Raw genomic sequence first — 18,826 nt, forward strand, 5'->3', positions numbered from 1 at the left:
GAGCCAGAGATTTAACTGACTGAGCCACTCAGGTGCCCCTTCATATAGATTTTAATCATCAAAACCAGGATTGTTAAGTAAACAGAGGTATACGTAAAAATCTGAATAAATAGTTTCTATGCAAGAAATTTCTAAATGGGGTAAACTTCTAAACTGGATGGACTTACACTGTTAATTTATCTGTAATGTAAGTAATTATATTAAATTTAATTGTATAATTTATCTGTAAATATCTCTTAATTTCTTCATAGTTAGGATGAATCCTTTATCACTATGTTACAATTATGTGTGTGCTGCATGGATGATAGATATAGATAGACAATTTCTTTTAAAAATGAGCATTCCAGAAAAGCTTCTCCATGGTCAACCTAAAGAAAATAATTTTGGTATTTATATATTTATCTTTGAACAAGGGGAAACCCCTAAAATGATTTCCACTTCCACGAGGATACCTGAACAGTAAACCACTGTTTTCAGTTTAACAATGAGAAAATCTAAACTGCAAAGTCATAACTTCCCTTGAACTCGTCCCAGAGCTGAGGTTGCAGGTAGCTAGCTGAAAGCAATTCCAAAGAAGAGAAGCCCGTTCCAGGGGACACAGGAAGTGGAAGCCGTCTCTGTGACAGAACACAGGACAAAGGCAGCCAACACTCACACTTTGGAAAGAACAAAACGAACCAGGTAACCTCTTGGCAAACCACCAAAGACCAACCCCGGGGCTAAAACAGCTCAAGGACCCAGATGGAGGGGAGTCTGCCATTCCTTCTACAGGTGATTTAAAGCAATGTTGGGGGCACGGCAAGAGCCTGGAGGGAGCCACCTGCACCCACCCCGCCACACAGTGTTTCTATGGAGAGAAAGGCATGAAGCATCACATGCTGCCCTGAGCCCATCACTTGCAGCCAGTGAGACAGGCACTGTAGCCAGAGAAGGGTGGATGGAAAAGATCTGTGTCCAGGGTGTGGCCAGAGAACCAGCATGGGCTTAAGGTCCTCTATGGATTCCAAGATTATGGTCCCCTAGCCCTGGGGACAAGCAGGAAGTGCCCCCTGGAAGAATGACAACATAAGTAAGACAAAGAACTGGAGGTCTTGGGAGGGAGGCTGGGGATGCTGAGCACATATCATCTCTAAAGGTAGACTCCTGGGGTCTAGCAGTGCCTGGAAGAGAACAGCAGCAGAGCCCTGAGGCTGGCATGCACCCAGCACAGAGTGACAGGTTATGGCAGTCTACTACTGGGGAGGGAGAGAGTTTGGAGGAAGACCACATCTCCTGAAAATCTGTTTAGAGATGACCGGAAACCAAGGTGGAGGACTAACGCTGAGAAAATCACCGGAACTCAGCACATGGTGCCTGGCGGCTCACCATCTGGGGAACTTGAAGGGAACCAAAAGCAAGCAGAGTAAGAGGACTCAAACCAGTTCACCTGGGGCCCAAAGGGACTCATTAGCAGTGGTGTGCCCATTCCCAGGCATACGTATTTTGAAAAGCGTTCTCCACCGTTCTACTCAAGGTGTCCATGTTTAGTAAAGGATTTTGAGATGCACAAAAGAGGCAAGAAAAAGCAACCCTTTGTCCAGAAATAAAGCAACAAAGCCAGATACAGAACATACTCCCAGAATGGAGATATTTATTTTTAAAGATTTTATTTATTTATTTGACAGACAGAGATCACAAGTAGGCAGAGAGGCAGGCAGAGAGAGAGGAGGAAGCAGGCTCCCCCTGAGCAGAGAGTCCTATGTGGGGCCCGATCCCAGGACCCTGGGATCATGACGTGAGCCGAAGACAGATGCTTAACCAACTGAGCCACCCAGGGGCCCCAAAAGGAGATATTAAATGGGAATATTAAAATAAGTATGAGAAATATGTTAAAAAATCTAGGGAGACAGGAGGCATGCATGAAGAGATGGAGTGATGATTGTAGAGAGATGATAAGGATAGAAAAAGTCAAGTGAAAATTTTAGTCGGGGAGTACCGACAATATCAGAGATGAAGAATGCATCTAATGGACTCGTTAGTAGATGTGACACGGCTGGGAAGGACTTAGTGAATCTGAAGAAAGGTTAAGAGCAATCACACAAACCAGGACACAGGGAGAAAATAGTGAATAAAGCAGAAGTGAGCACCAAGAAGTGTGAAAGAATGTCCGACAGCCTAATGCGCATGTAATGGAGTACCAGCAGAAGCCGAAAGAGACGGGCTGACGGCAATATTTGGGATGACAATGTGGCTGAGATTTGTTCGTGACCAACAGAAGATGTCAGAGCATAGATCAAGTACGTCAAGAACGTCAGGACAAATATTGAGAGTGCACTTACGCTCTGCCCTAGACACATAGTAATTAACGTGATGAAAATAGAACATAAAAGATAAAATGTTGCAGCAAGCCAGAGAGAAAGAACACATGCATGTCTACAGATGCAGGAAGTAAGAAGTTACTTCTCACCATCAACTAAGAGATGAGAAGACAAGGGAATGACATCTAACACACTGAAAACAAGAAACTTTCAACCCAGACTTCTGGATACTTTCAAAAATGAAGGTGAAATAATGACTTAAAAAAAAAAAAAAAGGCAAAAGCTGGGAGAATTCATCGTCAGTAGACCCGCACTACAAGAAAGATGAAGGAGCGGTCCTCAGACAGAAACTTGGGTTGACCCAGAGACATAGCGAGCTCCAGAGATGCTAAAAGCAAAGGTAAACATGAGATATTTATTTTTCTTATTTTCTATTTACTCTAAAAGATCACTGTTGTAGTAAAGTAGTAGAAACATAAAAACCAAAAGTAGTAAAAATATTTTGTGGGCTTTATAGCCTGTAAAAATAAAATGTAAGGCAATGAATAACATAACGGGAGGAAAGCAGATATTAGAAATGCACCCTTGTAAGTCTCTTTTACATGAAAGGGCATAATATCACTTGTAGGTAAGCTGTGCTAAAATAATAAAGATGTATCTTTTAAACTCTAGGCAGATCATTACATTTTTTAAGTTTTATCTAATCAGCCCATAGTGGAGATAAATTGAAGCAATAAAAATATTCAGTTAAACCAAAAGCTGGCAGGAAAAGAGGGGAGAATCAACAAAACATAAGTAAGACAAAGAGAAAGGTTCCAATATGGCTTATGGCTTCAATCTTACCATCTCTTCTGCCACCAAATCCCACTGAAATCAATCCCACTGGTTACTGACATACTGATATACATTGTGCACACACACACACACACACACACACACACTCATGCAGAAGAGATATTCTTATCTATAAAACATTCTCTGCTCTTTCGTGTTGAGTTTAAGAACAGCTGCCGCCATATTGTTCCTTAGGAGCGAGTTCATATGCTATACATACCCTTAGCACAGATTTTCTTATTTCCAGGATCCACCAGTATCACTATTGTCTATAAACATCTTTAAAGTTTCATGAAATCTATTTGTTTGGTTCTGTTTTAGTAGTTTTTCTGAAGAAAAGAGACCAGAGCAAGGGTGACACCTGTGTCCTACTGTGGAACTGTGTCAACATTCCCATCGAGGTCAGAAGGACGCTGACCTGGCGAACACAGGAAGAACTCAATGAGGCTGATCGTTCGAGTGTTATTCAGATCACGCGAGAGAACCCAGGTCATACATACGGGATCAGGCCTTCTTGGAATTGCTTCTGTGACTGGTAAAATTTGATAATTCATCCCTTCAAATAATAATGCTTGTTTTCTGTTTGGGACATTCCCGTCAGTGCCCATCTGGAACGACGGATTGTGATAATTACCCGGACCTCGTGCTTACTTCAAAGTCCTCATTCAGAAGCAGGTGTGGATCAGCCACGGTAGCTCTGGTTTTAGGGAAAGACAAACTGATTCAGAAGCGCCTCTACCTTCCTTGGGTCATCGACCTGCTCATGACCCTTGGGGTCGTCGTTTGTAAAACAGCAGTGCATGTTGTCTTTATGACGGGACAGTTGGGATCCTCGCACAGGGTTTAGTCAAGGGCCTTTGTGACGAAGTGTCTCACGTTCCGTGGGTTACTAGCAGTGCGACCACAGGCCATGTCCCTCCTTCTTTAAGTGCTGGGCATCCCTCAATCCAGGGCTTTTGGAGGACAAGTGAATAAGTAGCTGTAACATGTTCAGAGCAGGACCCACATAGAGTGTGTGTTTTCGTCGTTTTTCTTATAATTTCATGAATATCAATTTTAGTGACAAATCTGAATTTAGAGGCTTGCAGATCGACAGTACATATTTTAAGTAGATGGAAATATGTCAACGGATTAAAATATGCAACTATCTTTTGGCGGCTTAATTCAACAGTCCTTGTACTCTTCGAGGTTGGCCTCAATGAGATTAATTCTATAAACCCTTAAAATGACACATATTTTCAACTCTGGCCCAAGGAATCAGAAGGAAATGAGCGCCTATAAATAATACAGGAAGTTGGGAGGACACAAATGACCCGGGGGATGGGGGGACGGCGGGTGGTCAGAATGGTGTTAGCACAAGAAAACAATCCCTCAGAACAAAGGTTGGCAAATGAAAATGTAGCATTAGTCTGGGCAACCAAAAAATAAATATGGTAAGTATTTGAAAAAGGCCTTGGATATTTAAGCAAGATGTATTTGGTGGGAAATATCTCAGTCTTTCTCTTTTAATGAAGTATACTGGTTAGGAATAAAGTGGAAAGTAGATAATTATACTGTTGCCGTTGTAATTGTACATAATAGCAACAGAGGAGGAATTATTTTATGAGCACCTCTTTTTATAATAAGTGAGTGAAAAGCCCAAATCCACAAGATGAGTTTGAGAGAAAGACAGAAGAGCATTCCTGAGTTCTAACGTTGCTAAAAATATTAGTGAATTTATTAACACTATCATAAATAAGGTGATAGTTTCCTATCTACAGATGTTCACAAAATATATCACAGTAGCAGATTTTTTTCCCAGACATTTCCTACATAAATAACATCCACACCATCATTTTACACTGTCACCAAAGTAGTGCTATTCAAATAAATTGGAATAAACTTGCATACAAATGCCTGTAATAAGTAGGGGAATTTAACTGAAATGGGAAACAGCCCCGTGGTTTGTGTCTGGTTCAGAATATTTATCATCAGCTGGAAATCTGGCCTTTCAAAAACATGCATGCATTTACATCTCAGCAAACTGTTTATCTCGATTCAAAAGATCACTTATTAAAACTTATCCATGTATTTGCTTATTTGCAACTGCTTATTAAAGATGATGAATATCAACATTAAGCATTTTCAGTGCTTGAAAACATGTCCTAAAATAAACCTGACTCATTGAAAATTCTTATTTCATTTTTACAAGGTTTACCTGCATCATCAAACGCCAAAGAAGAGTTGCGAATTTGACCTTTGTCAACCCATTTATCAGACTCCTAACTCATCTGCCCATTCATTTTTAAAAGGTTAGCGTCTCCTTCGCAATACCTTCTTCCAATTAAAATGAATAATACACAAAGCAACCGGCTCGCTGGTGGTTCCGTGCTGGGCCTCTGCTAACAGCCTTGGAGGCTACAAGGGGAAAGGCCTTATGACCATAATCTGTGAGAAATTATGATTTGCTAGGTTTCAGGATATTAATAGGAACATCTGCTATCACTCACAAAGAAAAATCAGGAATCACACAGTGTCGCTTTGTGCTTTTCAACAATTACTCCAGATACTAACATCTGCATGTCCTCATTCCTTTGCTTTTTACAATATACATTGCACTGAGAAAGATTTTAAACGATGCACGTTCATGCAACTTGTAGTTTTGGAACAACACTATTCTCCTACGTAGTAAGGGCGTGGACTCCCATTTTGTTCAGAAAAGCGCTCAGTAAAACAAGGGAAGTTGGACGCAGAAAGAGTTGACCTTACTTTTGTACTCCAGGTGAAAGCCGGCAGCTGCTACACTGATATCGGACTGGAAATGCAGGTAGAGCTGGTGGGAGGTGCTGTTCAGAAGGGCGGGGACTGTGGTTCCTGCAGGAGACAGGGGGTAGAACAGTCATTTGACAAATGCATTCGCTTTTCCGTCTATACGACAGATGTGGTGTCTGCTTCAGTTTCCAAATCCCTATGGCCTGGTGGCTACCCGTGTAATCTGTGTACTGGCTCTAATCCTTCTGCACTTTGAGCCTTTCTCTTGTTCTCATACCATAAAGTGGCACATGTTCTCTGTTCTCCTCAAGCTGACATGACATCTATCGTCTCAGTGCACAAACTCACCAATTCTTACATTTTCCCATGCACTGGCTTTTTACATTGCATTCTTCTTCTTTTTTTAAGATTATATTTATTTATTTGGGAGAGAGAAAGAGTGCACGCACAAGCATGGCGGGGGGAGAGCAGAGGGAGAGTGAGAAGCAGACTCCCCACTGAGCAGGGATCCTGATGCAGGGCTCCCTCCGGGGTCCTCCAATCAAGACCTGAACCTGCGGCAGACGCTTAACCAGCCCAGCCACCCAGGTGCCCCTCACACTGCATTCCTTTAATGACACAATCATTTTGGTTTTTTATTTTGGCTTGAACAAAGAAGGGACAAAACTTAAATGAGCATGTCTTATGGAGGCCCAGGGGTGGGGGGAGGAGAGAGGGGGACAGTTAGCCTGGGGGACTGATCCAACATATTATTGCTAAAATGCTGCTTTTGACTACATTCTCATGCTAAATGATGTTCCCGTTGAGATTGGCACATGATTCCAACTAAACACGTGTGAAAAGGAAAAGGCAGGTTTATGACAAATAATGTCTTTACTTAAAATGTTCTGCCTGTGTTGTGATGACCGACAAATCAGTAGGAGATGTACAGACGTTGAGGACAAGAGTGACAAAGACTCTGTGATACTGGAGGGGGCTGAGGAGAAGAAGAATGTCCAACAATAGGAATTTTAAAGTATTCTGGTGGGAGGCATTCCATAGGGAAACGATAAGCCGATTTAAATTCCGTGTTCTATGAGTGCACACGCTTTGCCGCCTGCACGGCCTGGCTCTCTCAAATGCATACTCAGCACTGAGGAGAGTCAAGGAAACGCCTGCTGGGTCAAACTCACCGTGGTGTGAGCAAATTACTAGACCAAGCTACACTGAAAATGACCCTACTGTGTCAAGAAAGAAATACTATTTTAAATAATAGAATAAGGAGATAAGCTCATAATTATCCAAGACAGATGAACATTGTCATAGAGGGAAGCTCCTCCATCACCCTTCCCTCTCCAGCGACCCCGCTGTCCTCCACCAGCTCCAAGTCAACGGCTCCAGGTGGAGATTCCAGTGGGCCCCACGTCCCTGGGTGTCCAAAGGACAATTGAAGATGGCCTGTGCCAAGCCTAACTCTTAATCCAAGCCTGCAAACGCTGGCCAGCCTCCTGCGCCCCTCACGCCGGTCAACAACACTGTCAACACCTCCTCCCTCCTCCATCAGAGCCGCCCTTCTCTCTGTGACCCAGCGCTCCTCTGCAACCTGCCCACAGACCCCACCTCACTCGCCCCCCCACCCCTTCACCGCCATCACCCCTGTGCCCTCCACCTGCACCCATGAGCTTGAGGAGTGCAGCCCTCTCTTGGCCTGTTTTCTGAACCCACTGTTGTCCCCAGAGAGTTCATTCTCTGTTCAGGAGTTGGAAGAAAGGATTTTTTTAAAAAATGAAGTTATGATTATTTCATACTAAAATTCTCATGGATTTGTGATGATCTTAGAATGGAATTTCAGCCTCCTTGATTTGGCCTAAAGACCTTGCATGATCTAACCACTGCCTGTATTTCTAGCTGCTTTTTCACAACTGATTTTTCTGTTCGAGGTGTCCCCGAAATTGTAGCCTGTTTCTCTTCAACCCATTTTACCTTTTTATTAACATTCCATTATAATTAACATACAGTGTTACATTAGTTTCAGGTGCACGATATGACTCAACACTTCTACGCATTACTCAGTGCTTGTCCCTACAAGTGACAAGTGCACTCTTAATCCCCAACACCCATTTCCCCAGGCCACACCCCCGCCCCTGTGATGATGACCAGTGTGTTCTCTACATTTAAGAGTCTGCTTTTTGTCTCTCTTTTTTAATTTGCTCATCTGTTTTGTTTCTTAGAATCCACACATGAGTGAAATCATATGGTAAGTGTCTTTCTCGGACTGACTTGTTTCACTCAGCAAAGCACTTGCTAGCTCCATCCATGTTGTTGCAAATGGCGAGATGTCATTCTTTGTCATGGTGAGTGATATTCCATCGTATGTCTACACCACGTCTTCTTTATCCAGTCACCCATCCGTGGACGCACAGGCTGCTTCCGTATCTCGGCTGTTGTAAATCATGCTGCCATAAGCATGGATCGGCGAGGATGCAGAGAAAGGGGAACGAACCCTCTTACACTGTTGGTGGGAATCCAAACCAGCACAACCATTCTGGGAGACAGTATGGAGTTTCCTCAAAAGTTAAAAATTGAGCTAACACGATGCAATAATTATTCCTACCTCGTCCTACTCCTTCAACAATCTCCCCTCCCTTCTCACACCAAGTCACTCACTAGCGCATGCAGTAAATACATCTTCATCAGCTTGATAAACCCATAAGCCTCCTCACCAGACACACCAGTTACTTCCTGGGTACACACCAGACAGAACCTCCCCTGGTCAGCACAGAGCCTCAGAGCCCGGAGCGTCATTCAGCAGCTGACGACAAGAGACAGAGAGACCCACCCGTGAACCACAGAGCTGTGGAAGCGTCTACTCTGTGGCCCACAGCTGTCATCGCTCTCAGCTCCCGCCTGGGCTGCTGGAATGAGCATCCGTGGACCTCCCACACCCTCGTCCGCCTTCTCCTTGTTCTGCACACAAAACCAGCTCGTCACAAATGAAGAATGCTTGTAAATTTCACTTCTAGACATGGATGAAAGACACATGTTTCATTGACATTTTTAAACTCTTTTAATGTGCTCTGAGGGCTCATCCCGCAGGCCGGGGAAATTCAATCCCCATCCTGACTGGGGGTCCCTTCCCTGCTCAGAGTAAACAGCCCCAAACACTTGGGGCTTCCGCTCTTCACATCACATCTGCTCATTCCCTGAGCTCACAGGGGCCCTCGGTTTCCAGCAGCTCCAAGGTCCAGAGCCCGCCTTCGGCAGACTGCTCTCGGCCTCTGTCAGTGTGTCCGACCCACACGCCCTGGGCCCCGCCACCTCCCTGCAGCCCTGTGAGCGATCCCACCAAAACTTGAGTCCCCGGAGGGCTTGCAGGCCTGGGGAGCTCCTCACCCTCCTTCTGGGCCATGTCACCGTTTGCACCCTGAGACTTGCCATCCTCTCTGCTTTTGGGAGTTGTGGGTTTGGAAGTCCAGAGCCAGGAGAGGCTTGAATCCAGGTATGACAACTGCTGTCTTTAGACCACACCAAGTGCAAAACCAGGCTGTCTCCTGGCATGGGGTCAGGAAGAATGCCAGTGCAGGGAGACAGAAACAACATGCCCATAAGATATCCTGTCGTAAGTGCAGATGAGTGTGTTGCCTCCATTCTACAAATGCATTCTGGACTTTCTGTCGACCTTGGGTTAGCACTGAGAGCCCTTCCCTGCATTTACCAAGGGTCACACTCAGATGGAGCGTGTGCCTGGGCATCTCTGGCCCGTCAGAATCCAAACCGTTCCTCACCTGGACTGGAAGGAGGAGAGTGAGAAACGGGAAGAATACGAAACACTGTGTGCGCTGGTCTGACTGCGCGCTGGCACACTCACAAGTGTCTGTGCGCAGACATACTCACAAGTGTCTGACTGTGTGCGGGCACACTCACAACTATGTGTGCGGGTAAATTCCTCTGGAAATTGGAGTCCCTGACAGATGTGGGGTCTGTGTCCCAAACACCTTCCTGGCTGTCAAGACGGGCCGCTCTGAGAGGTGATGCCTTTTCAGGCCTGACGCGTGATAGCACGATTCACTGTAAGAGCACGTCGTCGTGTGTCGCGTGGGAGATACTTAAAAGAGGTTTGAAGGTTTGACCCAGGTGCTGTCTGACCTCAGTCTGAGACAGAGACAGGCAGACATATAAGTTGTTTTTCAACCGTAAGCCCATCCCGGCTGGTTAGCACAAACCTATAAAGAGAGACTCTTGTTGAAACTACCTAGTAACTGAGAGTTCGGATAGGGGGTGCTGCAAAGAGGGGTGACCCTATCATACAGTGTCACTCCCATGTGGAACGTGAGGACTAGCACGGAGGGCCAGAGTGGAGGGGAGGAAACCTGAAGGGCAGACATCAGAGAGCAGACGAGCCATGGGAGATTCTGGATCCTGGGAAACAAACTGAGGGTTGCAGAAGGGAGGGGGTGAGGGACAGGAGAAGTGGGTATTGAGGAAGACACGTGTGCTGGTGAGCACGGGGTGCTACACCAGCTGCAGAGTCGGGGACACCACATCGAAAGCCAGTGATGCCGGCTACACCGGGGCTAAATGAACATAATCAAAAAAAGGAGGGGTAGCCTGGCCTGCTCCCCAAAACAGAAGTAATTATTCTGAGAAACACTGTCTCTCCTCCCCCCAAAGAGGGCACACCCAGGGCCTCCGAGAGGAACCTGAGAGGAGGGAGGAAGGCCAGGAAGTTGGCCCAACTCGACACACCCGCCAAAATCCCTGATTTTTACCCACTTTTGTTGATTGTGTATGATGCTTGCTGTCTTCTCACTCTGGTATTATTTTTGTAATTTATTTATTTTTTCCAGTGGTTTTCCAACTTCTTACAATTATAAAGCCAGTGTAGTTACCAGAGAGTGTTGTGCTGGCTTCAGGTGCACAAGGTAGTGACTGAGCAACCCCGCACGGTCCTCAGCGCTCATCGCAGCAAGGGTCTTAGTACCCGGGCTGCCCACACAAGCAGTTTTTGTAGATTTAGGTAAAGTTTGCAGGAAGAATAATGTTGCAATAGATCTAACTCATCTAACCAAATTCGCTCTCACGACAGCCTCTGCACGACCGGTTGCCTGGCTTTACCCATACTGGGGTGATCAGTGACTGTTCCCATTACGTTACTTCGCTTCATTAACTAAAACTCCTTTCAAGCACAGCTGCCTCTCCTCGCTTCCCACCCATGGGTCTTCTACCCGAGACTAGAAAACGACCCAGCTCCCATGTCCTCCAAAAACTGCTCCCTGGCCACCCAGGGCTGTAGTGACACAGCTTTTCTCTGAAAGCACATGTAGGACGACATGTCCCAAGGGCTTCCTGCTAGTTCCGTGCCTCTCTTTGGGAGACGAGACTCTAACGTACACTTTCCAGAAGCTACTTCACTGCCTCTGGTCCCCACATCTGCACACACGGGACCCACTGCACATTGTTCGACGTTTTCGTCTGTTTGTCTGCAGTTGACCGGGTTACAGTGGGGTCAGAAAACTCACGTCCACCCACCCACCCACCCACTCTGATACAGATTTGTTCTGTCACTGAAAACATCTAATACGTTCCCATTCTAGAAGGTGAAGACGATATTAAGTCCCGGACCTGTGAGTCGTACGTGACTGTGTATGGAGAGATGCTTTGGGAGTCACTTTGCTTCTACGCGCTACTGCTAATTGTAGCAATTCCTGAACCATGCCCTGCCCCTGCTCGGACCTTGATCAGGAGAGATCGTCACCAGCTCTTCTGTAAAAACTGCTGGATTTTGATGCCTCAGGTGACACACAAAACACACATGTGCCAGTTAGCCGGAGAAGCTGGGAGGATGCTGGGCCGGGAGCACCAGGCCCCCGCACCTGCTGCATGGAGAGTGGCCCCTGGGGCTCCTCCAGAAGGACAGCAGGAGAAGACTTTCCCAAGTGCTGCCACAGGCAGTATATTTGTGATTACATTGTTTTAGTGTGACCTACATAGAGCAACACCCAACGAAGACAACGGAGAAAGGACGTTATTGCCTCTACTGATTCTACCATCACCACAGATATTTACTTCCCTTAATATGGATTGTCAGCTACAAATTGGTATGAATTTTGATGTACTCTATTCATTTATAATTTAAAACCTGCCTTCTCTCAAAAATAATTTTAGACGGCTTACAACATAAGCCTTACATATACAGAGCTGTTCAAACAGAAATAAAAATTCTAAAAAACATGAATTTATTCAAGAAGTCAGTCGATTCTTTTTCCTGAAGTATGTACCAACTTCTCATTCTTATTTGTTTGTACTCAACCACTAACTTCCAAAATGGGTTCGATATTCTTTCATAGATATTTTTAAAAGTACCATAGAAACAGAAAAAGTTTAAATACTGATTATGTTTTTTAAAATATTTAAATTTTATGGCCGATTTGTCATTTTTTTCCATAGAAAGTTTTATTAAAATCTCCTGTTAAAACCTTTCAAATCATCTCTGCCTTAAAAAAGGTGCCAACCTAGTACAAAAGCTTCCATATACCCACTGTCTCTCCACATAGCATATCATAATTGTGTCTATCTCTACCTCCATTCATTACGTGTACATGTAAAATTACCTTATCCTAAACCATTTGTGAGCAAGTCGCAAATGTGATGGCCTATTTCTTATAAAAATTCAGTATGGTTTCCTTACAACAGAACATGGCAAATTCTAAAAAATGAACAAACATGCGAGTTTATGTGGCAGAGATGTGACACACAGATCTCATTCGATTTCCAAGACTCTTCTTTCTGCTTGCAAAGGGATTTCGTCCGTGATCACTCAACCATCCCATCTTCCCTTCTCTTCGTCTTCTTCCATCAGGAAGACTTTCTTAGTCTTTCCCATGCCTTCTTCGGTTTGATACTTTTGAAAAATACAAGCACATTTTTTGTGTGTGGAATATTTTTCAATTTGAGTTTGTCTGACAGTCTGCATTTTGGACAAGAATGTCAGAAGGCGATGCTGTATTCTTGCTGGGTTGTCTCCTCTGCTCCCTGCTCGCTCTTGGGGTGTGAGGGAGCTGGCGCATTCAGGCTGAAAGGCTGCATGTCATCCCAGCCCTGCGTACACGGCATCATGTCGGCTCTTAAACCAGCCAGGATGGGAGTGTGTGCACTCCCGTGACTGCAAACTAACCCGTGGAGCTCTCCGGTTTGTCTGTCTGGACAGCAGGTGTACCAGCACACCAGTGCGAACCTTGCTGCGTTCTTGGTGACCTTCACATTCACGCTTGGCGAAGGTGGTGTCTGCCAGGCTCTTCCCCCTGAAGTTACCACTTCCCTGCTTTTGATGAGCACAGATCAGGTGGGGATGCACACGGTTACTGCGTACGTGCTACTTCTCGTTGGAACTTTACAAGTCAGTTTTAGCACCCACTGATGTTCCAGCCTGAATCATTAACGATCTTAAAGGTTGCCAAATGGTGATGCTGTAATTCTGCCTCCTTCTAGATTTATTAGTTTGCATTCTGTAAGGGAAATCTTTTCATTCATTTCATCGATGCACATATCCTCTTATAGCTGGATGGATTCATAGATTTCTATTTTATACAAAGTGGTTCATCGTGTATATTTTTTTTCTTCCTACCAGAGCCTTGAGAAATGAGTCCTCATTTATCCAAGAACACTTGGCTCCTCTAGGGAAGACGGTATTACATTGCGATTTGGGTACTAGATTGGGTACTAGAAGGGTTCACTGCTGCTGGGCTGCTGTTTTGTATTTGTCAAAAGACAGAGGTAAGAAATGTGCATGCGTGTACAGTAACTTTTTAATTTTCATCTATACATATTAAAACCACAAGTTCACCGTGATACCTCTCATTCAAATCCAGTTAGCTTTCCTCATTTCCATCTTTCTTACTCCTTTCTCCAACACTGAGAACCCTGCACTACTCTCAGTGTGACTTACATCTTCAGCTCCCGTGTATGTCCCCAGCCTTTCAATGTTCCCAGCTGCTGGCTTGTTCTGCCACTCTTTGCGTAGTCCCAGACTGTACCAAACACACCCAACAAGTATAGGGACAAAGAAAGTCAGCCAAAATGAAATCTTAAAATTCATGCCACCCCTCACAAAATTAGGTTCTACTATGAAGATGCCATGTTATGTCTCCTGGGTTTGAAACCACTCTTCCTTACAGCCTCGCGAGTCTGTCCAACCAGGAGTAAAGAGGAGATCCACAGCCAGAAATAAAATGAAGCTCTGTTTTTAAAATTTGGACAAATGTAGCATAAACCTCCAAAGAAGAGGGAGCAAGGCTTCCGAGAACCTGTGTGGGTTAAGGATGAGGGTCAAGGCCAAGGTTTGGCTGGGGACCCACACAGTGAAGCACACATGTAGAAAGACAGAGAAGGGGAGACACAGAGGGCTAGAAGCCAGAACCCAAGATAATTTACCCCAAAGCTTGCAGGGGTGAAAATAGGAGACCCCTCAGATACTTGGTCTCAGCCAAAACTTAGAGAAAGAAAGAGACAGACCCCAATGATCCATGAGTAGGAGAATGAGTTAAAAGAGACCAATGATGATGAATATAGTCACATTCCTTTCCTCAATGGGGGTCATCAGGTTCCCAACCCCAAGAGCAAGAGGCTCTCAACCATCAGAAAAGCCATCGCTTTTCCCTTGGGCGAGGGTAAGTAAAATGATATCAAAACCTCGATTTTCGATATCATTGTAGAACTATGTGCGAGGTGCAGGATGTAAAGCCTCCCTTCCCCTGCTGTCGCTGTATTACATACAGTGTCACACAGCACTCCCTTTGAACCACACGGGGTATATGCTAAGACCCCAGTGAGTGCCTGAAACCACAGATGCACCAGACCCTATATATGTTACCTGTATTTTCCTACATGTGCACACCTGTGATGAAGTGTAATTTATAAATTAGGCACAGTAAGAGATGAACATCTAAATACAACAGAATAATTACAAGTACCGTAATAAAAGTTTTGTGAACGTGGTCTCTCTCTTTCTCTCAAAATATGTTACTGTCCTGTCCTCAGCCTTCTTGGGATGATGTGAGAAGATGAAATGCCTGTGGGATAGCATGAAGGAAGGTGTGTGACCCCAGCATGTGACAGAGTGTCAGCTACCACTGACTTCAGACAACATGTCAGAAGGAGGGGCCTCTGCTTCCAGATGGGCCACAACGGTTGTATGTGGGTAATTCAGACCATGGAAAAGCAAAACTACAGGTAAGAGGGAACTAATATATGTATGTAGAGCATAAATTAGCAATTTTCTTGGTTATTTTTTCAGTTGGACATATACAAGAACCATGAATCCGTTCTTCAATTGAACATACCTTTGGTATTCACAATGGCTACAACTGTAAAAAACGTCAAATTTGTGAACATGCTCTCGCTCATTTTTTTTTTCCCATGTAATGCATATGTAGCAAAGGCAGAAAAGAGCCCAGATGAGGATGATGTGTTGATTAGGCTCATTCACAAAAAGAAAAAAACAAAACAAACAAACAAAAAAACCGCTATTGTCTGGGAGGATGGAAATGTCCTAGAAAAATGCAAATCTCCCACAAATCAAACATCTTCAGGTCATCTCAAAAAACATGTGAACTTTTGAATGTTAAACTAAAAAAATCTAAGTGGTCTGTTTAACTTCAGGAAAAAGCACGTTTGCAATATTGCGATATTATAATAGATTTGCATGTGGTACAATGTTGTACACTTTTTAATGAAATTCTACTTAAGTATAAAGAAATTCAACCCAAGTGCCTGCAAAAACATATTGTCAGCCAGACTCTTCATCCTTGAACTATTCTGAGCAATAGGGACGTCCTTGTTACTCACAGTGGACTCCTCCAACCACACCTGAGTTCATGGTCACCAAGATCGTGATTATGTTTAGGATAATTCACGGTGGTGGTTGTGGGAAGGACAATCATGTACTAAGAGGCTTGGGACTCTGAGCCAGATGGCATCAGTCTGACCTCCCAGCCTTTGGGAGGGAAAGGAGCTGAATATTGAGTTCAGTCTGTATCCAGTGATTGAATTAATGATGCCTACATCGTGAAAACCCAGTTAAAACTCTAGACAGCCAAGTTCAGGTGAGCTTCTTGGCTGGTGATGTATGTGTCCCTGGAAAGTGACACAACCTGAGGACACAGAAGCCTCAGGTTCAACACCCTCCCAGATGATGCTGCACGAGTCACCTCATTCAGCTGTTCCCAATCTGATCACTTAATAATACACTGTACTCATAAGCATATTGCTTTCTCATGTTTTGTGAGTTATCGCAGAGAATTATGCAAACTAAGATAAACCCCCAATTTATTAGCCAACTGGTCAAAGCGGGGGTGGCCTGGGGACACTGAGCTTGGGACGGGCATCAGAGGGGAGTTGGAAAACCATGCCTTCAAGCCACGAAGTGTGTGCTAACTCCTGGTGATTATGGTCAGAATTATATTCTACTGATACTTATGTCAAATATTTTCTAAAAGATGGGGATGAAGGAGGGCACTTGTGTTGGTGCTGTCTGGAACTGATGAATCACTAAATGGTCCACCTGAAACTAATATTACATGGTATGTTAACTAAGTGAAACTTAAACAAAAACTTAGAAAAACTTATATGTAGCTAAGATCTATACATTTAGCTAGAGGCATAGCTTACTATTAAAAGTGAACCCAGTTTTGACTTAGAAATGCATCTTGCCTTCTATAGTTTCAATTTTACTGATGGACAATAAATTTAAAGTTGTACACATGAAATAACAGGGAAAAAAAAAAAAGGTCTTTTCTCCTGGCTATTTCCAAAAACTCAAACAAGGAAGAGAAGATGAATTACTACTGTTACTCTTCCCTGCATATGTAGGCAATGTGTTTCCTTCTTTTATTATTGTTATCATTTTTCAGTAAGTCATTCCTGCTGGCCTCAGTCAGTCAGTCATGCAACCGTCTGCGGGGGCTGTCCCCACTCCCCGTCAGTGACGGGGACGTCTGCGTCTCAGAGCACTCAGTAACACCCCCGTGCCTGAGAAACCCGGTGGAAAAACCAGTTCGATGTTTTACCTTCTCTTTGAAAAGTCAGCCTAGTCTGAATATTAACTGAGAAATACAAAATCACACATCTGAAAGCTAAGTTCACATCAAGTGGTTACTCAAGAGGTTTAATACAGGCTGGTGTATATTAATTGATAAATAAAAATAAATCTGAACAGTAAAATTTGAACTTCAGATAAAAAATGGCAAACCACATCCTTTTAAGTAAGTTTTATTTAAGAAAAGAATAAGGAAGAGAAAATATATTCACAGTACTATACTCTATTTGTTAAAAAAAACCCACGTGTAAGTGATTCTACGGAGTCCAAGCCCGCATTGTTCAGAGCCGTCTGTGTAACGGACACAGGCTCTGAACTACACGGTTCTGTTGCCTGGGACATTTCTGCTCCCCTTGATTTATCTGCCTATATTCTGCTGATCCGTTAAGATACTATACTTTTTCTGAGATATGTTATGACATCAGTTAAGATACACATATTTTTTATTTTTCTACAAATCCTAGAAAAGTATTACTTTGGACCTCCTTTAATACCCACGCCTACCTGGAGTGCTGCATATTTGCCAGAAGTTACAGATATTATTATTTATATTATTATTGTTATTAGGAATTATTCAAACATATTTTATTATAGCTATTATTGTGTTTTGCTGTCTGGATGCAGATTTTAAATCATGCTGTTGTTGTTGCTATTTTTAGCATCAAAGAATTTCTTTTTTCTTCCTAAGAACACAGGGTACTTGATGCACAGAGAAGGTACTGCGAGCCACCGCATGCTAAGCTGAACTATGACAAGAGCTGTGTGGACCGGAGTGCATGAGTCTTCACAGGGAGAAGAAAAGGTGATGAAGCCCGAGGGACTGGGGGACTGCCGGGGATGGTGGAGATAAAATCCCAAAAGATCCATGATACCAAGACAGACGAACATTAGATGGCGTGTGAGAAATTACACATCAGAGTGGTGTTTATTGCACGAACTTTAAGTGGCCTCGTAAAACATGTGTTTCTATTTGCTGGAATCCAGAGACAGGATCTGGGGAGTCATTTAAGAGGAGGTGATTAAGTGAAAGGTGCGGGCGCTGCGCACGGCCAGCCGCCGTCCACCAGCGTTTCTAATTCCCTGAGCAGCGGCAGAATAGAGACGCGTGGAGATGCGCACAGAGAAGCCGGCAACATAGTCCAGCCTGGGCGACACAAGCCGTGATCTGTGGGCTGGGGGACACTCATAGAAAAGCGACTTTTTTCTCTGTACAATTCTGGATGATTCTGAAATGTGTGTGCATCTTTGGTCGTCACTTGTAACGCAAGGTAGCAGTAGTACTGAGTGCAGAGTGCTGGTGTGGGACTCAGCCTGGCCACTCGGGGCTCAGGGGCATCACTGATGGTGACGCAGGTAGAAGGGCATGACGGTGATGCTGACGGCGGCTACTGGGTCGGGGGTGTGGGTGCATCTATGCCGAACAGGGTGGAAGAGGCAGGGGAACCTGCCAGGATGAAAGAAAGGGCAGACCGAGCTCAAGGGCACTGGGTATGGCAAAGGCGGGGAGGGGACTGCCACGGCCAGTGTGGAAGCGATGTGTGCAGAAGTTGCAGGTGGGAGAAAGAGCAAGGAAGGACTGCATGGCCGCTGGCCACAGTTCATGACAGGTGGCTCATGAGTGAGGCGGCATCTCTAGCAAAGGGTTGAGATTTCCTGCGATGCTGATGGATCAAAACACTTGCAAGTCTCAGGCCTGAGTGTCCCTGCTGCAGACTGCCATTTTCCTGGACTGCCTAATCTCAGAGGACGTGTCTTCTCCAGAGCTGAGAACTGTGACCTACTCTCTGCTCCGCCCCCACGTCCCGTTAGTTACTCTCACTGGGTCCCTTGGCCCTGGCCTCAGCCCATCACCTGCCAATGTGCTGTTACCTGC

General features: G+C 44.5%; 1 protein-coding gene across 1 annotated transcript in view; it reads right to left on the reverse strand.

The window, feature by feature from the left end:
• The window catches only part of CSMD1 (CUB and Sushi multiple domains 1), a 1,958,110-nt gene that overhangs the window by 201,214 nt on the left and 1,738,070 nt on the right, over positions 1–18,826 (reverse strand). Inside the window, exon 37 of the mRNA XM_032869815.1 lies at positions 5,880–5,984. Coding sequence (XP_032725706.1) covers positions 5,880–5,984 — 105 coding nt within the window. The remainder of the gene's footprint in view (positions 1–5,879; positions 5,985–18,826) is intronic.

This window comes from Lontra canadensis, unplaced genomic scaffold, assembly GCF_010015895.1.
Source record: "Lontra canadensis isolate GAN:19392208 unplaced genomic scaffold, GSC_riverotter_1.0 scaffold39, whole genome shotgun sequence".
Lineage (NCBI taxonomy): Eukaryota > Metazoa > Chordata > Mammalia > Carnivora > Mustelidae > Lontra > Lontra canadensis.